Source organism: Giraffa tippelskirchi, chromosome 10, assembly GCF_054371585.1.
Source record: "Giraffa tippelskirchi isolate mGirTip1 chromosome 10, T2T-mGirTip1v1.2.pri, whole genome shotgun sequence".
In the NCBI taxonomy this organism is placed as follows: domain Eukaryota; kingdom Metazoa; phylum Chordata; class Mammalia; order Artiodactyla; family Giraffidae; genus Giraffa; species Giraffa tippelskirchi.
Genome location: NC_137284.1, coordinates 3578286 through 3598509, shown reverse-complemented (window position 1 = coordinate 3598509; position 20224 = coordinate 3578286). Strand labels below are relative to the sequence as shown.

Below are 20224 nucleotides of genomic sequence, written 5' to 3'. Positions count from 1 at the left end.
CTACCTCAAGAAACTAGAATGAAAAAACAGCAAAATATATCCAAAGCAAGGAGAGGGAAATAAAATAGCCAAGACAAGTCAAAATATGAGATAAAAATAGCGAAAGGGGGAAGAGAGGGAAATCACTGAAACAAAACACTGGTTCGTTGCAAATAAACTTGATAAACTTCTAGCAAGACAGAGAAACACAACTCAGAGAGAAGACACAAATCACCAATTTCAGGAATGAAATGGAGGATTCATTACAGATCTTATAGCCATGAAAAGGATAACGCTACAGACTGAATACGTGCATGCTAAGTCGCTTCGGTCTTGTCCGGCTCTGCGACTCAATGGACTGTAGCCTGCCAGGCTCCTCTGTCCACGGGGATTCTCCAGGCAAGAATACTGGAGTGGGTTGCCCTGCTTCAGGGGATCGTCCCGACCCAGGGATCGAACCCGTGTCTCCTGTGGTTCCATGGATTCTTTACTGCTGAGCCACCGGGGAGGCCACACACTGAATGCATCCCCCCAAAATTCATATGTTGAAACTCCACCCTCCCACCTGGTGATGGTGTTTGAAGGTGGGGCCCCCATGATGAGATTAATGCCCTTAAAAACACCTGGAGAGCACTTGCTTCCCTCTGTTTTTCTCCACGTGAGACTACAGTGAGAGCTCAGAGTCTGCTCTCTGGCACCGGCCCTCACAAGATCCCAAACCTGCTGACAACCTGCTCACAGATTTCCCACTTCCGTGTCCCTGAGAAATACATTTCTGTTGTGTATAATCCACCCAGCCAATCAGCTCAGGTCAGTTGCTCAATCATGTCCGACTCTTTGTGACGTCACAGACCGCAGCATGCCAGGCTTCCCTTTCCACAACCAACCCCCAGAGCTTGCTCAAACTCATGTCCATCGAGTCAGTGATGCCATCCAACCATCTCATCCTCTGTCATCCCCTTCTCCTCCCGCCTTCAATCTTTCCCAGCATCAGGATCTTTTCAGATGAGTCAGTTCTTCAAATCAGGTGGCCAAAGTATTGGAATTTCAGCTTCAGCACCAGTCGTTCCAATACATATTCAGGACTGATTTCCTTTAGGATGGACTGGTTGGATCTCCTTGCAGTCCAAGGGACTCTCAAGAGTCTTCTCCAACACCACAGTTCAAAAGCATCAATTTTTCAGTGCTCAGCTTTCTTTATGGTCCAACTCTCACATCCATACATGACCACTGGAAAAACCATAGCTTTGACTAGATGGACCTTTCTCAGTAAAGTAATGTCTCTGCTTTTTAATATGCTGTCTGGGATGGTCATAGCTTTTCTTCCAAGGAGCAAGCATATTTTAATTTCATAGCTTCAGTCACCATCTGCAGTGATTTTGGAGTCCAAGAAAATAAAGTCTCTCCCTGTTTCCATTGTTTCCCCATCTATTTCCCATGAAATGATGGGACTGGATGCCATGATCTAAGTTTTTTTGAACGTTGAGTTTTAAGCCAACTTTTTCACTCCCCTCTTTCACTTTCATCAAGAGGCTCTTTATTTCCTCTTTTCTTTCCGCCATAAGGGTGGTGTCATCTGCATATCTGAGGTTATTGATATTTCTCCTGGCAATCTTGATTCCAGCTGTGCTTCATCCAGTCTAGAATTTGCATGATGTACTCTGCATATAAGTTAAATCAATAAGGTGACAATATACAGCCTTGACATACTCCTTTCCCAATTTGGAACCAGCCCATGGTTCCATGTTCATTTCTAACGGTTGCTTCTTGAGCTGCATACAGATTTCTCAGGAAATCTATGGCACTTTGCTACAGCAGCACTAATGGACTAAGACATAAAATAAGGGAATACTACAAATCACTATGTTCATAAAATTTAAGGCTTTAGAAAAATGGACCAATTCCTCAAAACTGCACAAACTACCAGAACTCAATCAAGATGAAGCAGACAATTTGAATAGCCTTATAGCCGTAAAATCCAAAACAGTAAAATTTGACAAACTGGGCTTCATCAAAAGTTAAATTCTGGACTTTCCTGGTGGCTCAGAGGATAAGGATCCACCTGCCAATGCCAGACAGTGGATAAGGATCCACCTGTTCAATCCCTGGTCCGGGAAGATTCCACTTGCCTCGGAGCAAATAAGCCTGTGAGCTGCAGCTACTGAGCCTGCAGGCCACACCTGCTGAAGCCCACATATCGCAGAGCCTGTGCTCCCCAACAAGAGATGCCCGAGCCCCACAAATGGAGCCCTACTCACCGCAGGCAGAGAGAAGCCCACGCAGCAGCGAAGACCCAGCACAGCCAAAAATAAAAACTCAATAAAGGTTAAATTTTTGTTTTGTGAAATATCTCGTAAAGAAGATGAAAAGATAAGCTACCCAACAGGTCCTTGTTGGTTATCCATTGTGAATATAGCAGGGCGTACGTGAGATTCCCAAACCCCCTAACTATCCCTTCCCCACCCCCCCAGCAACCATAAGTTTGTTTTCTAAGTCTTTGAGTCTCTTTCTGTTTACATGGAACAAGGAAATGGCAACCCACTCCAGTGTTCTTGCCTGGAGAATCCCAGGGACGGGGGAGCCTGGTGGGCTGCCATCTATGGGGTCGCACAGAGTCGGATACGACTGAAGCGACTTAGCAGCAGCAGCAGCTACATGTTATGTGCCAGCCTGGATGGGAGGAGGGTTTGGGGGAGAATGGATACATGTATCTGTATGGCTGAGTCTCTTCGCTCTTCACCTGAATCTACCACAATATTGTTGATCAGCTATGCGCGCATGCTTAGTGGCTCAGTCATGTCCGACTGTTTGCGATTCTATGGACTGTAGCCTGGACTGTAACACGTGGATGCTCTGTGGGGGAGACGGGCAGCAAACAGAGTAGGAAGGAAAATGTGTAGAAAGTCAAGAAATGCCACGTGCAAGGGGCAGAGGAGCACTGCGGCGGGGGTGCAGCAGGTGGAACGTGGTTTAACCCTGCTTGGACCACCTCCCATCCCAGCCTCCTCCCCTAGCTCCTCCACGCCTCCCTTAGGATTAGACGCCCCACGGCCTCGTACCTGGGTCTCCTTTCAGCTCTCCCTCCATTGGTGACCTCATCCTGTGGGTGCTCTGAACACTGTGGTAGTCAAGGTTCTCAAAAGAGACACAGCCCATAGGATGGATAGAGATATGTGAGAAGCTTTATTGTAAGATTGGCTCATATGACAGTGATGGAAGCCAGGAAGTCCACAGTCTGCCATCCACAAGCTGGGCACCAGAAAAGCTGGTGGGTAATTCAGTCTGAAGGCCTGATAATGGGGGTGGGGGAGCCACGGGGCAACGGTGCTCCAGTAGAGACGGAATCCTCCCTTCCTCTGCCTTTTCATCCTACTTGGATGATGCCCACCTGAACTGGGGAAGGTCACTCGCTTTTCTTGGACAATTCAAATGCTAATTGCTTCTAGAAACACCCTCACAGACACACCCAGAAATAATATTTTACCAGATCACTGGGCAGCCCTTAGCCCAGTCAAGTTAACACATATGATTAACCATCACAAGCAACGTCTATTTGCAGGAAACTCCCAAATTCACGGGCTTCCCTGTGACTCAGACAGTAAAGAATCTGCCTGCAATGTGGGAGGCCTGGGTTTGATCCCTGGGTCAGGAAGATCCCCTGGAGAAGGAATGGCAACCCACTCCAGTATGCTTGCCTGGAGAATTCCATGAACAGAGGAGACTGGCAGGCTACAGTCCATGGGGTTGCAGAGTCGGACAGGACTGAGCGACTTTCACTCTCCCAAATTCACATCTCCTGCCCAGATTTCTGTCCCAAACCCTGGCCCTGTGCATCCCATCGTCTGTGAATATATCTAACAGGTTCTCCCCACACTCACCCTGAGCTCGGGTAGTCGTTGGGCAGCCACAGTGAGCAGCAACTTGAAGTGGGATCTCGGTTCCCTGGGAATCAAACACAGACCACGGCAGTGAGAGCGCCAGACCCTAACCGTTAGACCACCAGGAGCTAGTGGCTAGCAGCAGGGCCCTGGTGCCTGCCTGCTTGAAGAAAGAACTCAGCAAAGAGACGAAAAGCAGTGAGGCAGGGAAACTGCTTATTATGGGAGAAGATAGATGTAGAGAAAGCACAGGCAGACTGAGAGAGACGCACACTTTGGGGCGGTTTAAATCACTTAACTGAAGAACTGACTGCTTTTGATCCAACCAGTCCATCCTAAAGGAAATCAGTCCTGGATATTCACTGGAAGGACTGCTGCTGAAGCTGAAGCTCCAATACTTTGGCCACCTGATGCAAAGAGCCGACTCATTGGAAAAGACTTGATGCTGGGAAAGACTGAAGGCAGGAGGAGAAGGGGACGACAGAGGATGAGATGGCTAGATGGCATCACTGACTCCATGGGCATGGGTTTGGGTGGACTCTGGGAGTTGGTGATGGACAGGAAGGCCTGGCATGCTGCAGTCCATGGGGTTGCAAAGAGTCGGACACTACTTAACAACTGAAAAACAACAACAACAGATCACTTACATGGCAGAGGTTCTTCTGGGTTCCTCTGGCCGATCGTCTTGCTTGTCTGGCCTGAGTCCATACCTTGTCCGATGCAGGGTCCTCTCCTGAGTGCATGTGCATCTTTTAGCCAAGATGGATTCCAGCGCAAGGGTCTCTAGGGAGTTGGCAGAACACATTATGGCCTAGCATCCTCTCCCTTGAGGACCCTTCCTGTGCGTGTATGGTCTGGGGGGTCTCCTTGACCCCAGGAATGAGAAGTATGTGGTCACTTCGTCTCTTCCCTATGCAGGGCTCAGCCCCTCGCTGTTCCTGCCATTCCTGTTATCTGAAAGTGTCCACAGGAGACAAAGCCCGGCTGCTTATCCTGTTCCTGTTATTATGTCTATGTTTAAAATGTAAACAGGAGGCTAGAGGTAAATGTCTAAACTGGGACCCATCTATCTCCTGCCTCAAGCCCACCCACACCTTCCCCAGGTGAGCTAATAGGCATCCCACCCTTCAGACCTGATGAGCATCCTCAGTGCTCCTCATTTCCGTGCACCCCAGATCAAAAGAAGGCTGCTGCCTTCTCATCCCCTCCACTGCACCTGGTGCCCTCACCTCTCATCTGGATTATTGAGGTGTCCCTTGGATTCTACCTGGTGATTCTTTAAAAATGTAGCTCAGAGCTCACAGTAGCATTATTCATAACGACAAAAAAGGCAGAAAAAAACTGAAAAGTGCATCCACTGATGACAGAATTCAGAAAGGTGACCCACCCATACAATGGGATACTATTGACCCATAAAAAATGACTTTCCTGGTGATTCATTTGTTTTGAGGCTTCCCTGATGGCTCAGTGGTAAAGAATCTGCCTGCAATGCAGGAAACTCAGATTCAGTCCCTGGGTCTGGAAGATCCCTTGGAGAAGGAAATGGCAACCTATTCTAGTATTCTTGCCTGGAGAATCCCATGGACAGAGGAGCCTGGTGGGCTACAGTCCACGGGGTCACAAAAGAATCAGACATGACTTGGTGACTAAACAGCAACAACAAGAAAACCAGTTGTTTTGCTGAAAGTTTTACTTTTGTTTTAGGTTCAAAAGATTCATTAACAAAAGAAACCACTCGTTACACACAAATAAACAATTTCAATTTTTTTATAGATATTTGGCTTAATCACAATATATGGTCATTAAAAGAAAAGAAATAGAAAAAATAGTGAGAATAAACAACGCCGCACACACATCACCAAACTGGGCCAACAACCTACATCCAGACTTGAACAGTGCTGGGAAGTCCCTCAGTAAAAACAATTTGGATTCCTAACTGGGAAAATGTCCTGGGCAGTGTGTCTATCCCATGGATGAGACTTCAAATTCCAGTTTGAGGGGGCTCCTGCTTATAATCCCACTCTGTAAACAGATAACATCATCAGCTTGCCTGCAAAAATGCAGCTCTGGTTTAACTTTTTTTACAATATGGTTTGTTTCACCTTGTGAGTCACAGGATTTCATTAGACCCTGGGGGGCTGGCCAGACCCTTAGGGGCTCAAGAGATTCCAGGACCCACTCCCTTTCTTACCTAAGGGCCACCTGATTGGCTGTGCTTGCGTGCAGGCACAGAATCTGGGCAGTATCCAGGCAGGTCAGGAGCAGTTCAGAGGCCTAGTCTCCTACTTCTGAAGCCTGAAAAAGACTTTCCTCCATTTTAATCTTCCTAATACCAGTGGTTAAGAATCCACCTACCAATGCAGGGGACATGGGTTCAATCCCTGATTTGGGAAGATCCCACAGGCTGCAGGGCAACTAAGCCCATGTGCTTCAACTACTGAAGCCCATGTGCCTAATTTTTGTGTTAGCCACTCAGTCGTGTCCAACTCTTTGCGACCCCATGGACTGAGGCCCACTAGGCTCCTCTCTCCATGGAATTCTCCAAGCAAGAATCCTGGAGTGGGTCGCAATTCCCTTCTCTAGGGGATCTTCCTGACCCAGGGATCAAACCCTGGTCTCCAGCGTTGCATGTGAATCCCTTACCATGTGCCTAGAGCCCACAATAAAGAGCAGCCCCCACTCGCAGCAACTAGAGAAAGCTCGTGCACAGAAATGAAGACACAGCACAGCCAAAAATAAATAAATAAAGTAAAAAGAGGGACTCTCAGGTGGCACTTTAGGGGTAAACAATCCACCTATGCAGGAGACACAAGACATGTAGATTTTTATTCCTGGAGAGGGAAGATCCCCTCAGGGAGGAAAGGGCACCCCACTCCAGTATTCTTGCCTGGAAAATTTTATGGGCAGAGGAGCCTGGGAGGCTACAGTCCATGAGGCCTCAAAGAGTCGGACATGACTGAGCACACACAGGAAATAAAAAGAAATGAAGCACTGTCACAGGCTACAACATGCACGAACCTTGAAGACGCCACACTCAGTCAAAGAAATCAGGCACAAAAGGTCCCACCGTGTATGGTTCCGCTTACATGAAATGTCCGTAATAGTCAAATGCAGACAGAAGTCAATTAGTGGTTGCCAGAAGCTGGAGAAAGAGTGGGGAAGGGGAGGAGGAAATGGCTGCTGCTGAGTACCAGGTTTCTACAAAGGTGATGAAAATATTCTAAAATTAGCTAATGGTAGGGGTTGCACAACATTATAAATATGCTGAAAAATCACTGAATGTACACGTTTTAAAATACTAATGGATCTATTTGTCTGAGTCAGGTCTAAGTTGCAGCAGGAGGGATCTTTGCTGCGTCACGTGGGATGTTTTCTGCCGGACTGTGAGCTCTCTAGTGGTGGCACGAAGGCTTAGCCACCTCCCTAAATACGGGATCTTGGTTCTCGGACCAGGATTCCAACCAGCGCTCCCTGCGTTGCAAGGCAGGTTCTTAACCACTGGACCACAAGCAAAGTCGCTTAATTGTATACTTTAAAAGGGTGAGTTGCAGGGAATATGAATTATATCTCAATTTTTTTCCAGGGTAACTCAGATGGCTTCAGGCTTCCACTCACCCTCTTGCAGGGGCTCAGGGAAGGTAAAGCCGGGTTCTGACCTGGCTCCTCCTAATTCACCCCCTCCCCTCACCGACCACCCCCTGCCTTCCCAGCTCTGCCCCAGCACCCTGCGCCCTCCTCCGTGCTTCTGCTCTTGCCGTGGATCTTGCCGTGGGCCCACCGTCACGGCCCTTCACGCCTGCACACTGGGTCCTCTCCAAAGCCGCCTTCTCAACGTGTAGAGACCCCTACCTCCACACTCCCCACCCCCATGCTCTTGGCCCCTGGCTCGTACGGACTTCTGGCTTAACTGCACTTTCTTATCTGCTTGAGGGGACCTTGGGCTCCGATGCTGCAAGCTCCGGGCGGGTGGGGCCTTCCGCACTTTGTTCCTAAATCTGTCTCCAGGACCTACTCTGTGGTACACAGTAGGAGTCTAGGAGTCAAGAAACGATAGTAAGCCTTCTACGCAATGACGATAATTTTAGAAATCAAGTTTTCATTAAATTTTAAAAGCTAAATAAAGCTCTTAATAGTCTTTTCTGCACACAGATCTGCAGGAGGTACTAAAGCACATTTGTTGCTTAGTCGCTAAGTCCTGTCTGACTCTTTTGGGACCACATGGACCGTGACCCGCCCCCGAAGCTCCTCTGTCCACGGGATTTCCCAGGCAAGAACACTGGAGTGGGTTGCCATGTCCTTCTCCACGGGATCTTCCCGACCCAGGGATCTAACCCGACTCTCCAACATTGGCAGGCCGATTCTTTACCACTGAGCCACCAGGGAAGCCCAAAGTACATGCATTTTCACAAATGTTAATAAATAAATTCACTTATTATTATGAGCACCCGCAGCGCAACGTTCCACAGGAAACGGAGGCCGATTGCGTTCTGGATTTAGGGGTTGGGACCCCTAAAGCTGCCGGTCCTCACAGGGAGAACGTCGTCAGGGCGCATGGGTCTTCCGGGTCCCCAGCCAGGGGCGGTGCCTGGCCTCGGCAGGGAGCCTCCCGGGCGGAAATGGCTACGGTTGGGCTTGCAGCGCATGCGCGAGTCCCGGGAGTTATCGCGAGAGGGACCGGCCCGGCGGGATACTTCCGATGACGGGATAGCGGGCTCGCGAAGCGGCATCCGGCGCCACTAGGCTGAGACGGGCCCTGCCGCGCCCGCAGCCATGGACCCGTTCCTGGTGCTGCTTCACTCGGTGTCGGCCGGGCTGTCGAGCAGCGAGCTGACCCAGGTCAAGTTCCTGTGCCGGGACCGCGTTAGCAAGAGGAAGCTGGAGCTGGCGCAGAGCGGCCTGGACCTCTTCGCCGTGCTGTTGGAGCAGAACGAGCTGAGCGCCGAGGACACCGTGCTGCTGCGCGAGCTGCTCGGCTCCCTGCGGCGCGAGGACCTCCTGCGCCACCTGGACGACTTCGAAAGGGGCGCGGCGGGCGGGGCGGCGCCGGAGGAGCGAGGTGGGGGCGGGACCGGGGGCTGGGGGCGAGCGGAGCGGCGGGGAGGGCCTGGGGACCGGGCGGGACTGGGGGAGCGAGGGGAGGGCCTGGGGACCGGGCGGGACCGGGGGAGCGAGGGGAGGGCCTGGGGACCGGGCGGGATCGGGGCCGGGGGAGCGAGGGGAGGGCCTGGGGACCGGGCGGGATCGGGGCCGGGGGAGCGAAGGGAGGGCCTGGGGACCGGGCGGGACCGGGGGCCGGGGGAGCGAGGTGGGGGCGGGACCGGGGGCCGGGGGCGAGCGGAGCGGAAGGGAGGGCCTGGGGACCGGGCGGGGGGCCGGAGGAGCGGACCCTCGGGGGGGTTGGCGGGGTCAGCTGTCGATCTTACAGGAGCCCAGCCTTTTCCGGGTTCGGTTTCCGTGGGTTTTCCCTAAACAGCCCCTGGAGACGGGAACGTGCCCGCCTTGCGGACTTGAGAACCAAAGCTCAGAGAAGTTAACCTAACCTAAGTTGCGGGGCGTGGACAACCACCGCCCCCCGCCCCATCCAGCCATCCAGCTCAGTGCTTTCTCCTCCACCCCTCTCCCTCCGGGTAAATTAGAAGTTATTGGATAGAAGAAGACGTTGCTGACCTTCCGGGTGGGACAGGGGTGAACGAACTCCAGAAGAGCCTCAGGAGGAAGTACGGGTTGATCAGGCGCTGCTTTTGTATAAGGGTTAAGAGCGGACTCTTCCTGGTCTGTGACTGGCTGTGGGACCTCAGGAAGTGACTTGCCCTTACCTTCCCTGGGCCTCCATTTCCTCCTTTCTACCAGTGGTCAGTAACACAGGTGCCCACCTCACGGGGCTGGAAGAGTTGGCACACAGGCTGACAGCGTATTGGGTTTGTAGCTGGAGATGAAGCTTTGCTTCCAAGAAGCGTTTTGTCCTTACTCTCTACCTGCCTTTTGTTGTCTGTAGTCAGATCTCAGGAGTGACTTCTCAGCAGATGAGGACACAGTAGCCTGAGACTGAAGACTGGTGTCAGGACATCTTCCAGAGTAACAAGCAGGCTGTTTAGGGCTGCCATACAAATGATTGTATCTCAGTGGCTTAAAGCAACAGAATCTGATGCTCTTACATTTCCTGGGCTGGTAGTCAGATCCAGGTGTCAGTAGGCCATGCTCCCTCTGAGAGCTCTAGGGGAGGGTCCTTCCTCCCTCTTCTGCTTTCCGGGGACTCCAGGCATTCCTTGGCTTGTGGCCACACCCCTCCAGTCTCTGCCTCTGTGGCACATGGTCTTGTCAGTGAATTTAGGGCCCACTTGAATAAGATGATCCCCTCATCTCGAGATCCTCAGCTTACTCACATCTGCAAATATCCTTTTCCAAGTAAGTTCCCATTCACAGCTCCAGAGATTTGACGTACACGTACCTTTTAGGGCCCCCTGTTCAACCCCATCACAGGGTGGGATAGAGGCGCAACTCGACTCTGTTCTGAGTGGGCGTCTCCATTACAACACACCCCAACCAGTAAGTCTTCAGAGCAGGCCGCATCTCATGGGTAGTGTTTCAGGGTGTGGCTGGCTGGGGCAGCATGGAGCGTTCTGTGCCCTCCCTGGACCTTCTGCGGGGTAGTGTCCGCCTCTGCAGAAGGTCCTTTCGGGTCCCCAGCGCCTGGGTCAGCACCAGGAGGCCCGTCAGCTAGTGTGCGGTGACCTGTTTTCTAAACAGCTCCCCAGAGCACTGGTTAGCCACTCTGTCCTTTTCCCCCACCAGAGCTGCAGGCGGCGATTGAGATCATCTGTGATAATGTGGGGAAGGACTGGAAGAGGCTGGCTCGTCACCTCAGAGTGTCTGACATCAAGATCGAAGCCATCGAGGAGAAGTACCCCCGAAGCCTGGCAGAGCAAGTGAGGGAGCTGCTGAGGGTCTGGAAGAGCAGCACGCAGGAGGACGCAGCTGTGTCCCGCCTGGTGGAGGCGCTCCGGGGCTGCCAGCTGAACGTGGTGGCCGACCTCATCGAGGAGGACCAGCAGGCCCAGGCCGGCCGGAGTGGGAGCGCCGACCCCGGGTCCCTTATGTCCTGGGACTCGGGCTTCGCCACCCCGGGGGCCTCCTGACAACCCGGCGGCTCTTCTGCGGGGACCAAGGGCGACTGCACAGTCCTGACCACGTCCCGTCCGTGCCAGCCCCATGAAGACTCAGGAATGTGGCTGTGGGCCCGCGCTTCTCTGTGCCAGGTGGGCGAGGGGCCACCGTGGTCGCCCCGGGAGGGCGTTGCCGTCATCCCCGTTAAAGAGTTCCTCCAGGAGGGCATGTGGTACCGCATCCGGTACAAAGGAGGGGTCTGTGAAACTCGATGCTGTCACCGGTGCTGCTGGACACAAGAGGACGTGCAGCGTCGAGGAGCTGGAGGTCGTCGTGGTGGGGGCGCTGGGCTGGGGTCCAATGCTCTCCAGCTCCGGAGCCCACGCTTGGAACCCCTGGCTCGTTCTCCTGCCCCCACGGTTGCCAAAGCCTTGGAGGCTGGCAGTGCAGACCGTCTCCCAGGGTGGGTGGCGGGGGGAGGCGGCCCAGGCTCTCAGCGCTCGGGGGAGTGAGCCTCCTGCTGTGGGGCCAGGCAGCAAGCGCTTGGCACGTGCTGGTTCTCAGACGAATCATGACTCCAGTTCCACGATGGATTGCTAAAAATCACTTTTTCTGATAACAGAAGTAGCAAGGAAGATGAATCCTTTTTTTTTTTTTTTAATTTTACAATATTGTACTTGTTTTGCCATACATTGACATGAATCCACCATGGGTGTACATTGAATCTTCTGATTCTAAGAAGCAGCTTTTCTTCCTGCTTCTAAGGTAATCCTATTGAAGCAAGTGCCTTTACAGAGGAAACCTCCACGTGACAAAGAATTTCCTCTCCCTACTGGTGGTGATTTTATTTTACGTATCCTCAGAAGTCCCACTGTAGCCAGCTTCAGTGTCCCTTGAAGGTTATCACAGGCCCAACCTGCGAGGAGTGCCTGCGTTTCCTACCCGCTCCTGGGACCACGACCAAGGCGGGTGTTTACCGCGTGAGCCGTGGTCTGCGGAGTGCAGCCCTCACCCACTGTGGGCCCAGCCTCGGGCCTCCTAGCTGTGACCACTCCCCGCCCGGCGGGGGGCCCAGCCTTCAGCAGATCCTGACTGTATTGGGCACTGCTCGGAGCTGAGCCCTGGCAGCACACAAGGCAGAAGTGGCCCTGCTCAGTTGACTCTGAAAGCCTGGCTGGGAACGTGGGTGTTAACCAGGCATCATGAGTTTGGGAGCTGAGCCCATTCAGTCCCAGAGTCGTATGGCCCGGCCCGGGGTGAGATGCTGAAGAGGCTTTGGGTCAGGGCGAGTCTGTGTGTAATAGTAACATCATCACCACCAATAAAGGTGGGGCTTAACCCGTGGGTTGCCTTGGAAAATGGGTGGTCTGGGAAATGTGTCCGCGTGTCTTGACCAGAGGCAGACTACGAGATGGTGCCCATCCCTGTGGTTTATGGCAGATGCTAATACCGATGGGTGAGGATACTGAACATCCTGAGACCCGGCCTGCATCCCTGCGTGGTCCTCCCACCAGGGAGGAACCACCCCTCCGTCACTCCGGGTGTTCTCATGGACATTTGGACAACACGTGCTTACAGCACTCAGAGCTTCCCATTGCCTGGGCCCGGCGCTGCCACTGGCCCCCCAGACGCATCCCGGGACTGCCCTCCTGCCCCTCACGGTGAGGCAGTTGAACAGCCTCGGCAGACCTGTCGCGTGACTTAATCACACCACCCGAGGCACAGGTGTGCATTCGGAGCAGAGGCGCCTCCTACAGGCTCTGCTGTCGGCCTCCCCAGGGCCTGGAGGTGGCCTGCCCTGGCGCCTGTGGGCCACTGGGGCAAAGCCACAGAGCCTGGTGGCAGGTGAACCTGCAGAAGACACTGCCCGCAGAAGACACTGCCCCCAGAAGGGGGGAGCTCAAGGCCGGGTGGAGGCATCCTTGTGTCCCACCATCAGCGGTCAGAAAGCTTCCACCGTAGCCGCCCCCCAGGCACTGAGGTGAGACTGCGCAGGCAGGCGGCACTGAACTTCCCCAGCGTGGGGACACGCAAGGACGGTGCAAGTGTACAGAGGAAGCAGCAGGGCCTGTACGGGCCCCGGGGTGGAAGGTACACAGCGTCAGAGGGCAGCTCTCTATGGGCCCCAGGGTGGAAGGTGTACAGCCAGCATCGGAGGGCAGTTCCCTATGGGCCCCAGGGTGGAAGGTATACAGTCAGCATCAGAGGGCAGCTCTCTATGGGCCCCAGGGTGGAAGGTATACAGTCAGCGTCACAGGGCAGCTCTCTATGGGCCCCAGGATGGAAGGTATACAGTCAGCGTCAGAGGGTAGCTCTCTATGGGCCCCAGGATGGAAGGTATACAGCCAGCGTTGGAGGGCAGCTCTCTATGGGCCCGGGGGGGGAAGATATACAGCCAGCATCGGAGGCAGCTCTCTGGACAGTGCAGTCTTCGTGTGTGCTGTCTTGTGTCCCCGCTTCTGTGGTGTGGCTTTCAGGTGTCCACCAGATACAGCCCTGGGTGTCAGGGACTGTGGTGGGGCGCCCGGGGCTCTTCCCCTTAGGGCTCCACCACTCACAGAAGAGGCCATTAGGTAAATAGGAAGTACTTGTCCGCAGCTGCAGTGCTGTCCTTACGTTGAAGACAAACTGACGTCACCCAGCGCCTGGAGGGCTGTCAGACGCTGTTCCGCTCTGCACGGTCTCAGACACTTGACCTTGCTGTGCACAGAGGGCTCCTAGTTCCCCAGCCAGAGATCAAACCCGTGTTGCCTGCAGTGGAAGCACAGTCCTAGCCACTGGACCGCCAGGGGAGTCCTGTCCTGGGTCTTCTCACTACCCCTCCTGAGACACATGGTTAATCAGAACCAGGACCTGGGGACCAGTCAGCTACACCCCACCCGACGGAGCTACTGCAGTTTCAGCGAGGATTTCTGGCAGGTTTGTGAAAAATCAGTCGTGAAATTTTTCTGATAAATGCACACAAGGCGTACGGTTGACTTGAAAGCAGAAGTGGCACCTTTTGCTCTCAGTCCTTTTCCCCTGAGGAGGAAAAGAAGGGTCCGAGTGTGTGTGCTCTGCTGGAGATTTGCCGGCAGGGAAGGGGTGCTGAACAAGTGTCTCCTGAGATGAAGGGTCACCCGCCTCCGGCCTGCAGGTTTCCCAGCTTCCCACTTCCCGGCCCCCGGCCCTGCTTCTGGGTGCACACCGCTGTCGGTGCCCACCCAGGGTCCTCACGCCTTCTAGACTCGTCCCTAGGGGGTAGGGGGTTGACAGTCCCTCATCCATCTTGCCACTGGCTCCCATCTGCTCCCCTTCCTCCTTGGCACCCCCACAGCCACCCCGAAACCACACCGTGGACGGAGGCCCCCGGCCCACTGCCCTCTCCCTCTGAGCACCCCCAGCCCCGAGGGAGCACCTTGGCCTCGCCTCGCCCCCTCCCTGGCCCCTCCCTGGCCCTTTCTCAAGGTCCCCAGACTCAAGGCCCGGGGCTGACCCTGCCGTGCGAGGGGGCGGGTCACAGGTTCCTGGGATTAGGACGTAGGCACCACGGGGCCAGCCTGCCCACCACACACCTCAGACTCCACCTGAGAGGCGTGTGCCCATATCTGCGCCTGGCACCACAGTTGAGTGGGCCACCCTCAGGCTCCACCCAGGCCCCCTTCCTGGGGTGCGCTGTCCCACGTAACAGCAGCAGCTCCCAGGACACAACCTCACAAGCACGTCCTGCCTCCCCCAGTGCAGCCCCGCAGCTCTCAGGACAGCCCTGGCCCTGCTGACCCGCCCTCTTAAGCAGCCCAGCCCTGCTACAGACCCGCTCTGGGTGCTTAGAAACCACAGGCGCTCCACACATTTCTCGGTTTTGCATTTTTATTTCCATGATAACTACTCTGAGTCATCTTGCTGGCTGCCTCCTAACCACAGGATTTCTGTGTGCATTGCATTTTGGAACCAAGACAGGCAATCCTGACGCAGGGTAGCATGTGCTTACGCAAAAGTGACCAGTCACCCTCCATCTGCTGAAAGGCAAACCTCTTTTATGAGGAGAACTTGCAACTGAAAACCGTTTGCATCTCAGAAGCCCTCAGCTCGCTAAGTCAGTGACAGTTAAAACTGGCAAGAGTCCCATGTGGGTGCCAACCATGTTCGTTGTCACGGGAACAGAGGCCGGGTCACTGTGTGAGCGGGGTCCCCATCAAGTGAAGGCTGTCACGGAAAAGCGTGGGCCATTTGGCCACCCAAGCGGGGCCACGCTGCCCGTCCCACACCTGCCTGGTGACAGTCTAGATACGGGTGACAGTTTTGTTTCAGCACGTGTGTTCCGTGGGACAGAAGTTCTGTTTGGGGGAGTTGACAGAGTTCTCAAGACAGATGGGGTAATGTTGACACTGTGAGTGAAAAGGGGGAGTTTTCTGTTGGGTATTATTGTAGCACAGTTTTGAAAATCCTGCTGCTAAGTCGCTTCAGTCGTGTCTGACTCTGTGTGACCCCATAGACAGCAGCCCACCAGGCTACCCCGTCCCTGGGATTCTCCAGGCAATAACACTGGTACTTCACATTAAATTAACCATTTAGTTACATAATTAGTCTAAATTGTTTTTCAGGCTTCTCTCTAATCCGAATTTTGTAGGCTTTTCATAAGTTACAAGGGCTAGAAGCCTAAGTTTGTATCCAGCTTATATGTGCATCAAAGCAACATTATTATAAATAAAAACATGCCCATCACCGGGAGTCTAGGTCCCCATTACACCTTCCAGAGGGGTTTCCAGCTGGAGAAACCCCTCTGCAGGGCCCCCAGGTCCTGGGTCCTGATTCCAGCTTTGTGAGGAACAGAAGGGGCACCCAGCCTCGGGCAGCTTGTTCCCTAAAGGCCCACCCTGGTCCCGGGGGGCCTGAGTCCCGGCTCAGACACCCAGTGTGATGTGGCCTCGCCCAACCCCAACGACCTGCAGTGGACCGCTGCTGCTGTGTTGTCCTTCCCACCAGGCGCGCTTCCTCTTCTCTGCGGCCTCCAGCAAGCAGGTGAGTCAGCTGTGAGGATAAAAGGCCAGGCCCAGGTGCCCCGTGCAGGGGACCTCTCTGCCCATTGGGCCCTGCAGTGATGGAGACCCAGCAGGTACGCTTCGCAGCACCTAGTCCCAACAAAGTCCAGCCAGGGACTGCAGGGAGGCCCCCACCCCACCCCCTGAATCGCTGCCGGCCACCCCAAGGGTCCCCTCCCCAGGCAGGGTTGATTACACATGCAGAACACACGCGTCTTGGGTCTGAGTGCTCTGAGATGTGTGGTCTGCTCACGCATCCACCCACACACCCAAGCCTTCACTCAGTAGGTTCTCAGCAAAGAGCCGACAGCTCAGATGGGGTGGGGGTGGGGGTGCCCGCTTTCTCCCCTCTAGCTGGTGACCCCCCAGTGGAGCCCCAGCTCCCTGTCTCCCTGACAGCACTGCCCCCCCGCCAGTTGCAGCAGGGTCCAAGGAGAGAAGTGGTGATAAGTGGCTGGAAGTTACTGGCATGTGGTAAAGGTCACAATGTCATTATTGTAATTATTCCCAAGTGACTTTGTGTGCTTCAGATGACTTGGCTTTATACCAACTTGTCTCGGTATAAAACTCAGATCACACAGTCATTCCCCGAGGTCCTTGGAGGCATCAGATGATACCTGGGGAACCGGCCGCAATGCCTCTCACCAAAAGACACGTGACCCAGGCCCAGCCACTGAGTCCTCTTGCAAGAAAGCAGAGTCCTCTGTCCTCTGGTCGCACTGATGTCATCTGCAGCCCAGACCATAAGCCAGAGAACTGTGGAAATACAGGTGAACATAAGTAGGCGGACAATAAGGGCATCCCAAGTGACGCAGTGGTAAAGAATCCTCCTGCCAATGCAGGAGACACAAGAGATGCAGGTCAGATCCCTGGGTCGGGAGGATTCCCTGGAGAAGGAAACAGCAATCCATTCTAGTATTCTTGCCAGAAAAAATTCCTTTGACAGAGGAGCATGGGGGGCTACAGCCCCGTGGGGTTGCAAAGAGTCGGACATGACGGAGCACGGGGAAAGAGAGAATTGGACAAGACTAGAGACTGCCTCCTCTTTCTCACATGATGGGGGACCTTGTAGAGACCAAGGATACCGGAATGGCTAAGAGTGATCTAATAGGGATAAAGAGGAGCGCCACTGAGAGGCATAGCATCCCCTGGAGCCAACAGCCCGGGTTCGAGTCCCGGCTCTGCTGCTTAGCTGCTCCATGGTGCTGAGAAGATGAGCTCACCTACAAGATGGATTATTATACGACCTGCCTCAAAGGAATTGGGTGCTGGGGGATTCTGTCAGTAGTTCAGAGCCCACAGGGCGGGTACAAGGACCCCTGCGCAGTCTCATGACCACACAGGCATTTGTGTAGCAGCCAGCAGAGCCAGGAGTAACTAGCGTCCCTGAGTGTCCGAATCCACTTGTTGCACCTCTGAGCTCCATCACACGTGCTAACCCTTCTTTTTATAATTCTTGAAGACACTTTGTTTGGATTTTCTGATACTTGATGCCCTGAAAAGCATCCTAGTGATTAAATGGGAATTTAGAACATAAAGATGGTGTGTCAAATCAGTGAGGGAAAAAACCAATCACTGGGGTTAGGACAACTGGGAAAGATCATTGCATCCTTACCTTTCTCCTTCTACCAAGATAAATCCCCAGTGCAGACAAAATTCGGATTTTTTTTTTAATAGTAAAGCCACCCTAGGAGAATTTATCATCTTGAAGAATGAGAGGGCTGTAAAATAAAAAGACTGATCAATTGATCAATTTGACAGCTTAAAAAACTAAAAATGTCAACTTGTCAAAAAAATATTATAAGCCACTTTTGGGCTTTGCTGGTGGTCTAGTGGTTAAGAAACTGCCTGCCAATGCAGGGGACACAGGTTCGATCCCTGGTCCGGAAAGATCCCACACACCACAGGACAGCCAAGCCCCCGTGCTGCCACTACTGAGCCCACCCTCGCTAGAGCCCAGGCCCTGCGACGAAAAGCCTGCGCCCCGCAACTGGAGAGGAGCCCCCTTTGCCACAGCTAGAGGAAGCGTGAGCGCAGCCTCAGAGATCCAGGGCAGCCAAAGGAAAAAAAAAAAAAAAATATATATATATATATATATATACACACACACACACACGTGTATGTTCTTGTTTATATGTTGTTCTTTAGTCGCTAAGCCGTGTCCAACTCTTTTGCAGCCCCATGGACTGTAGCCTGCCAGGCTCCTCTGTCCGTGGGATTTCCCAGGCAAGAACACTAGAGTGGGTTGCCATTTCCTCCTTCAGGGGATCTTCCCTACCCAGAGTTTGAACCCAGGTCTCCTGCACTGCAGGCAGATTCTTTTACCACGGAGCCACCAGAGAAGCCCGATATAATACACATTATAAACAAGTTTAAAGACACAGCCACTTGTCTTTAAAGGAAATAAAGCTTTAAAAGCTAAAGGAAGTGAGGTCTAGGGTGAGGAGCCTGCCCAGCATCATTCACTCATCCCTTGTCAGCAAGTGTTTGCTGAGCACCAGGGCGTACTGTGTAGACGGTACCAGGATGGGAGCCGCTTCTGTCCCAGCAGGAGAGACACGGTGCCCACAGCTCCCCCCAGGAGGGTGACACTGAGCTGCCTCCAACACCCGCCGGGTCCCCAAAGCTGAGCTCTGAGTCCTTACAACTCTGAGCATCCAACGTCTGGACCCACGCAGGGGACAAGGCCTCGCAGAGGAAGGGGTCACACCTTCGCCCGCAGGCAGTTAACTTCTTGCTGGTATTGAACGCTCAACCCTGAATTTCCTGTGAGTAAGTCTGGGGGTACTCTGCCTTCCCCAGGGGCTTCCAGAGGACGAGGTCATCGAGAAGTTAGTGCTGGTTTATCATTCCCCCGGCACAGTGATTGCCTCAGGCACCAGGGAGGAAAAAGGGACAGGGACGGATAAAACGTGGTGCTGATGTTCAGACAAACAGAGAAGCAGTTACGAGTGGAGAAACTGAAGTCCTGAGAGTCACAGTGATCTGTCAAGTCACAGGGCAGAGACAGGAAAAGAACCCGAGCATCCTGACTCCAAGGGCCCTGCAGTATCCAGGACAGCCAACTGTGTTTCAGACAAGGGGCCTTTTGAGCTGGGTTTCGTAGGATTAATAGGAGTTTGCCAGATGGTGAGTGGTTTAGGCACAAGACAGCGAGTGCAGAGGCCAGGAGGCAAGAAATTGGAGGGCTTGTTCAGGAGGCAGCAAGTAGGTGAATGGGGCTGGTTCTAGGCAGGTTCAGGAAAGTTACAAGGGAACAAAAATGTACTGACAGGAGTTGTCCCTTAGGAGGAAGGTGGCACTGGTTAAGGCTATATGGCAGCTTTGCCTCTTGTTTTCATCTCACAGAACCTTGAACTGTATCAAGGGAGGTTGTTCTCCCCTTTGACAGGGAAGGAAATGGTGCGGAGGAGCTTGGTGATCAGCAAGAGGTCTCAAAGCAGGAGGGGCAGAAGTTGAGGTCTCCCGTCATTCTGCCAGACCAATCGGGTCAGCCTGGCCCGCAGAACTTTCTAGTCCCCAGACAGGCCCGGGAAAAGTGGCCCAGCTTGGGGTGGGAAGCAAAGCCAGGGGCTCCCAGGGAAGGCTGTGCCATCTCACCGCAGGGCGGGAGTGACCCCAAAAGCTAAAATAAGGTTTGCGTGCTCCAAAAATACTCTGCTCAAAATACTGCAGTGCTGGAAATAGGCCCATCCACTGGCTTCCCGCCCGGGGAATCAGGCAGAGCACAAGAGCCACGCTTCTGTCACCACCCCTTTATATTTGGGGCGATCAAGCCCTTGCCACCTGGAGCTGCCTCCGTCCACGGAAAGCTTCCTGGGGGGAGCCTGGGCACAGACGCAGGGGCGGTCGGTCACCCACTGTCGTAGCCTTCTTGTGCCAGGCCCTGCTCCTGATATCAGGGCACAGCAGGGAGCGTGGCCGACCGAGGCACAGCGGGCCTGGGGGTGGGGGGCAGATCAGGGCAGGCTCCTGGGGCTGTGAGGACACGGGCAGCAGACGCAGACAAGGTCACTAGTCCCGCCGCATCAGTACACCAGGACGTCACTTATTCAGGACTGCCCCGGGCTTAGCCTAGCGGACCCCAGCAGCCTCTGACCTACCGACCTCTGACCTGGCCCCCTTTAACTTCACCCCCTCAGCTCCAAGCCGCCTTTTTCTTCTTAAACCCCATCGCAAGCCCCGACCTCAGCTCCTCCTTCCAAAATGAACAGGCAGGCCGGCAGGAACCTGCAGCCCTTT

The 20224-nt window shown here is 53.8% G+C and overlaps 1 protein-coding gene and 1 long non-coding RNA gene across 2 annotated transcripts; one reads left to right on the top strand and one right to left on the bottom strand.

Annotated features, from left to right (window-relative positions):
• Positions 1-3145: 3145 nt before the first annotated feature.
• On the bottom strand, positions 3146-8427 carry LOC145523483 (uncharacterized). Its single transcript, XR_014066613.1, has 5 exons — positions 8303-8427; positions 6944-7055; positions 6049-6152; positions 4568-4640; positions 3146-4475 (listed from the first exon to the last, which is right to left on the bottom strand). It is a non-coding gene; the product is annotated as an uncharacterized LOC145523483 (long non-coding RNA).
• Positions 8428-8552: 125 nt separating this feature from the next.
• On the top strand, positions 8553-12320 carry FADD (Fas associated via death domain). The gene is made up of 2 exons (XM_081533794.1): positions 8553-8913; positions 10650-12320. Exons 1-2 carry the CDS (start codon positions 8628-8630, stop codon positions 10991-10993), a joined length of 630 nt encoding a protein of 209 aa, XP_081389920.1. The 5' UTR covers positions 8553-8627; the 3' UTR covers positions 10994-12320.
• The last annotated feature ends 7904 nt before the right edge of the window (positions 12321-20224 follow it).

What these genes read in the sequence shown, in the direction of transcription:
- FADD (XM_081533794.1), top strand. Translation starts at nt 8,628, where the DNA reads ATGGACCCGTTCCTGGTGCTGCTTCACTCGGTGTCGGCCGGGCTGTCG. An exon ending in GGCGGCGCCGGAGGAGCGAG is followed by an intron (nt 8,914 to 10,649) that starts GTGGGGGCGGGA and finishes TTCCCCCACCAG; the next exon opens with AGCTGCAGGCGGCGATTGAG.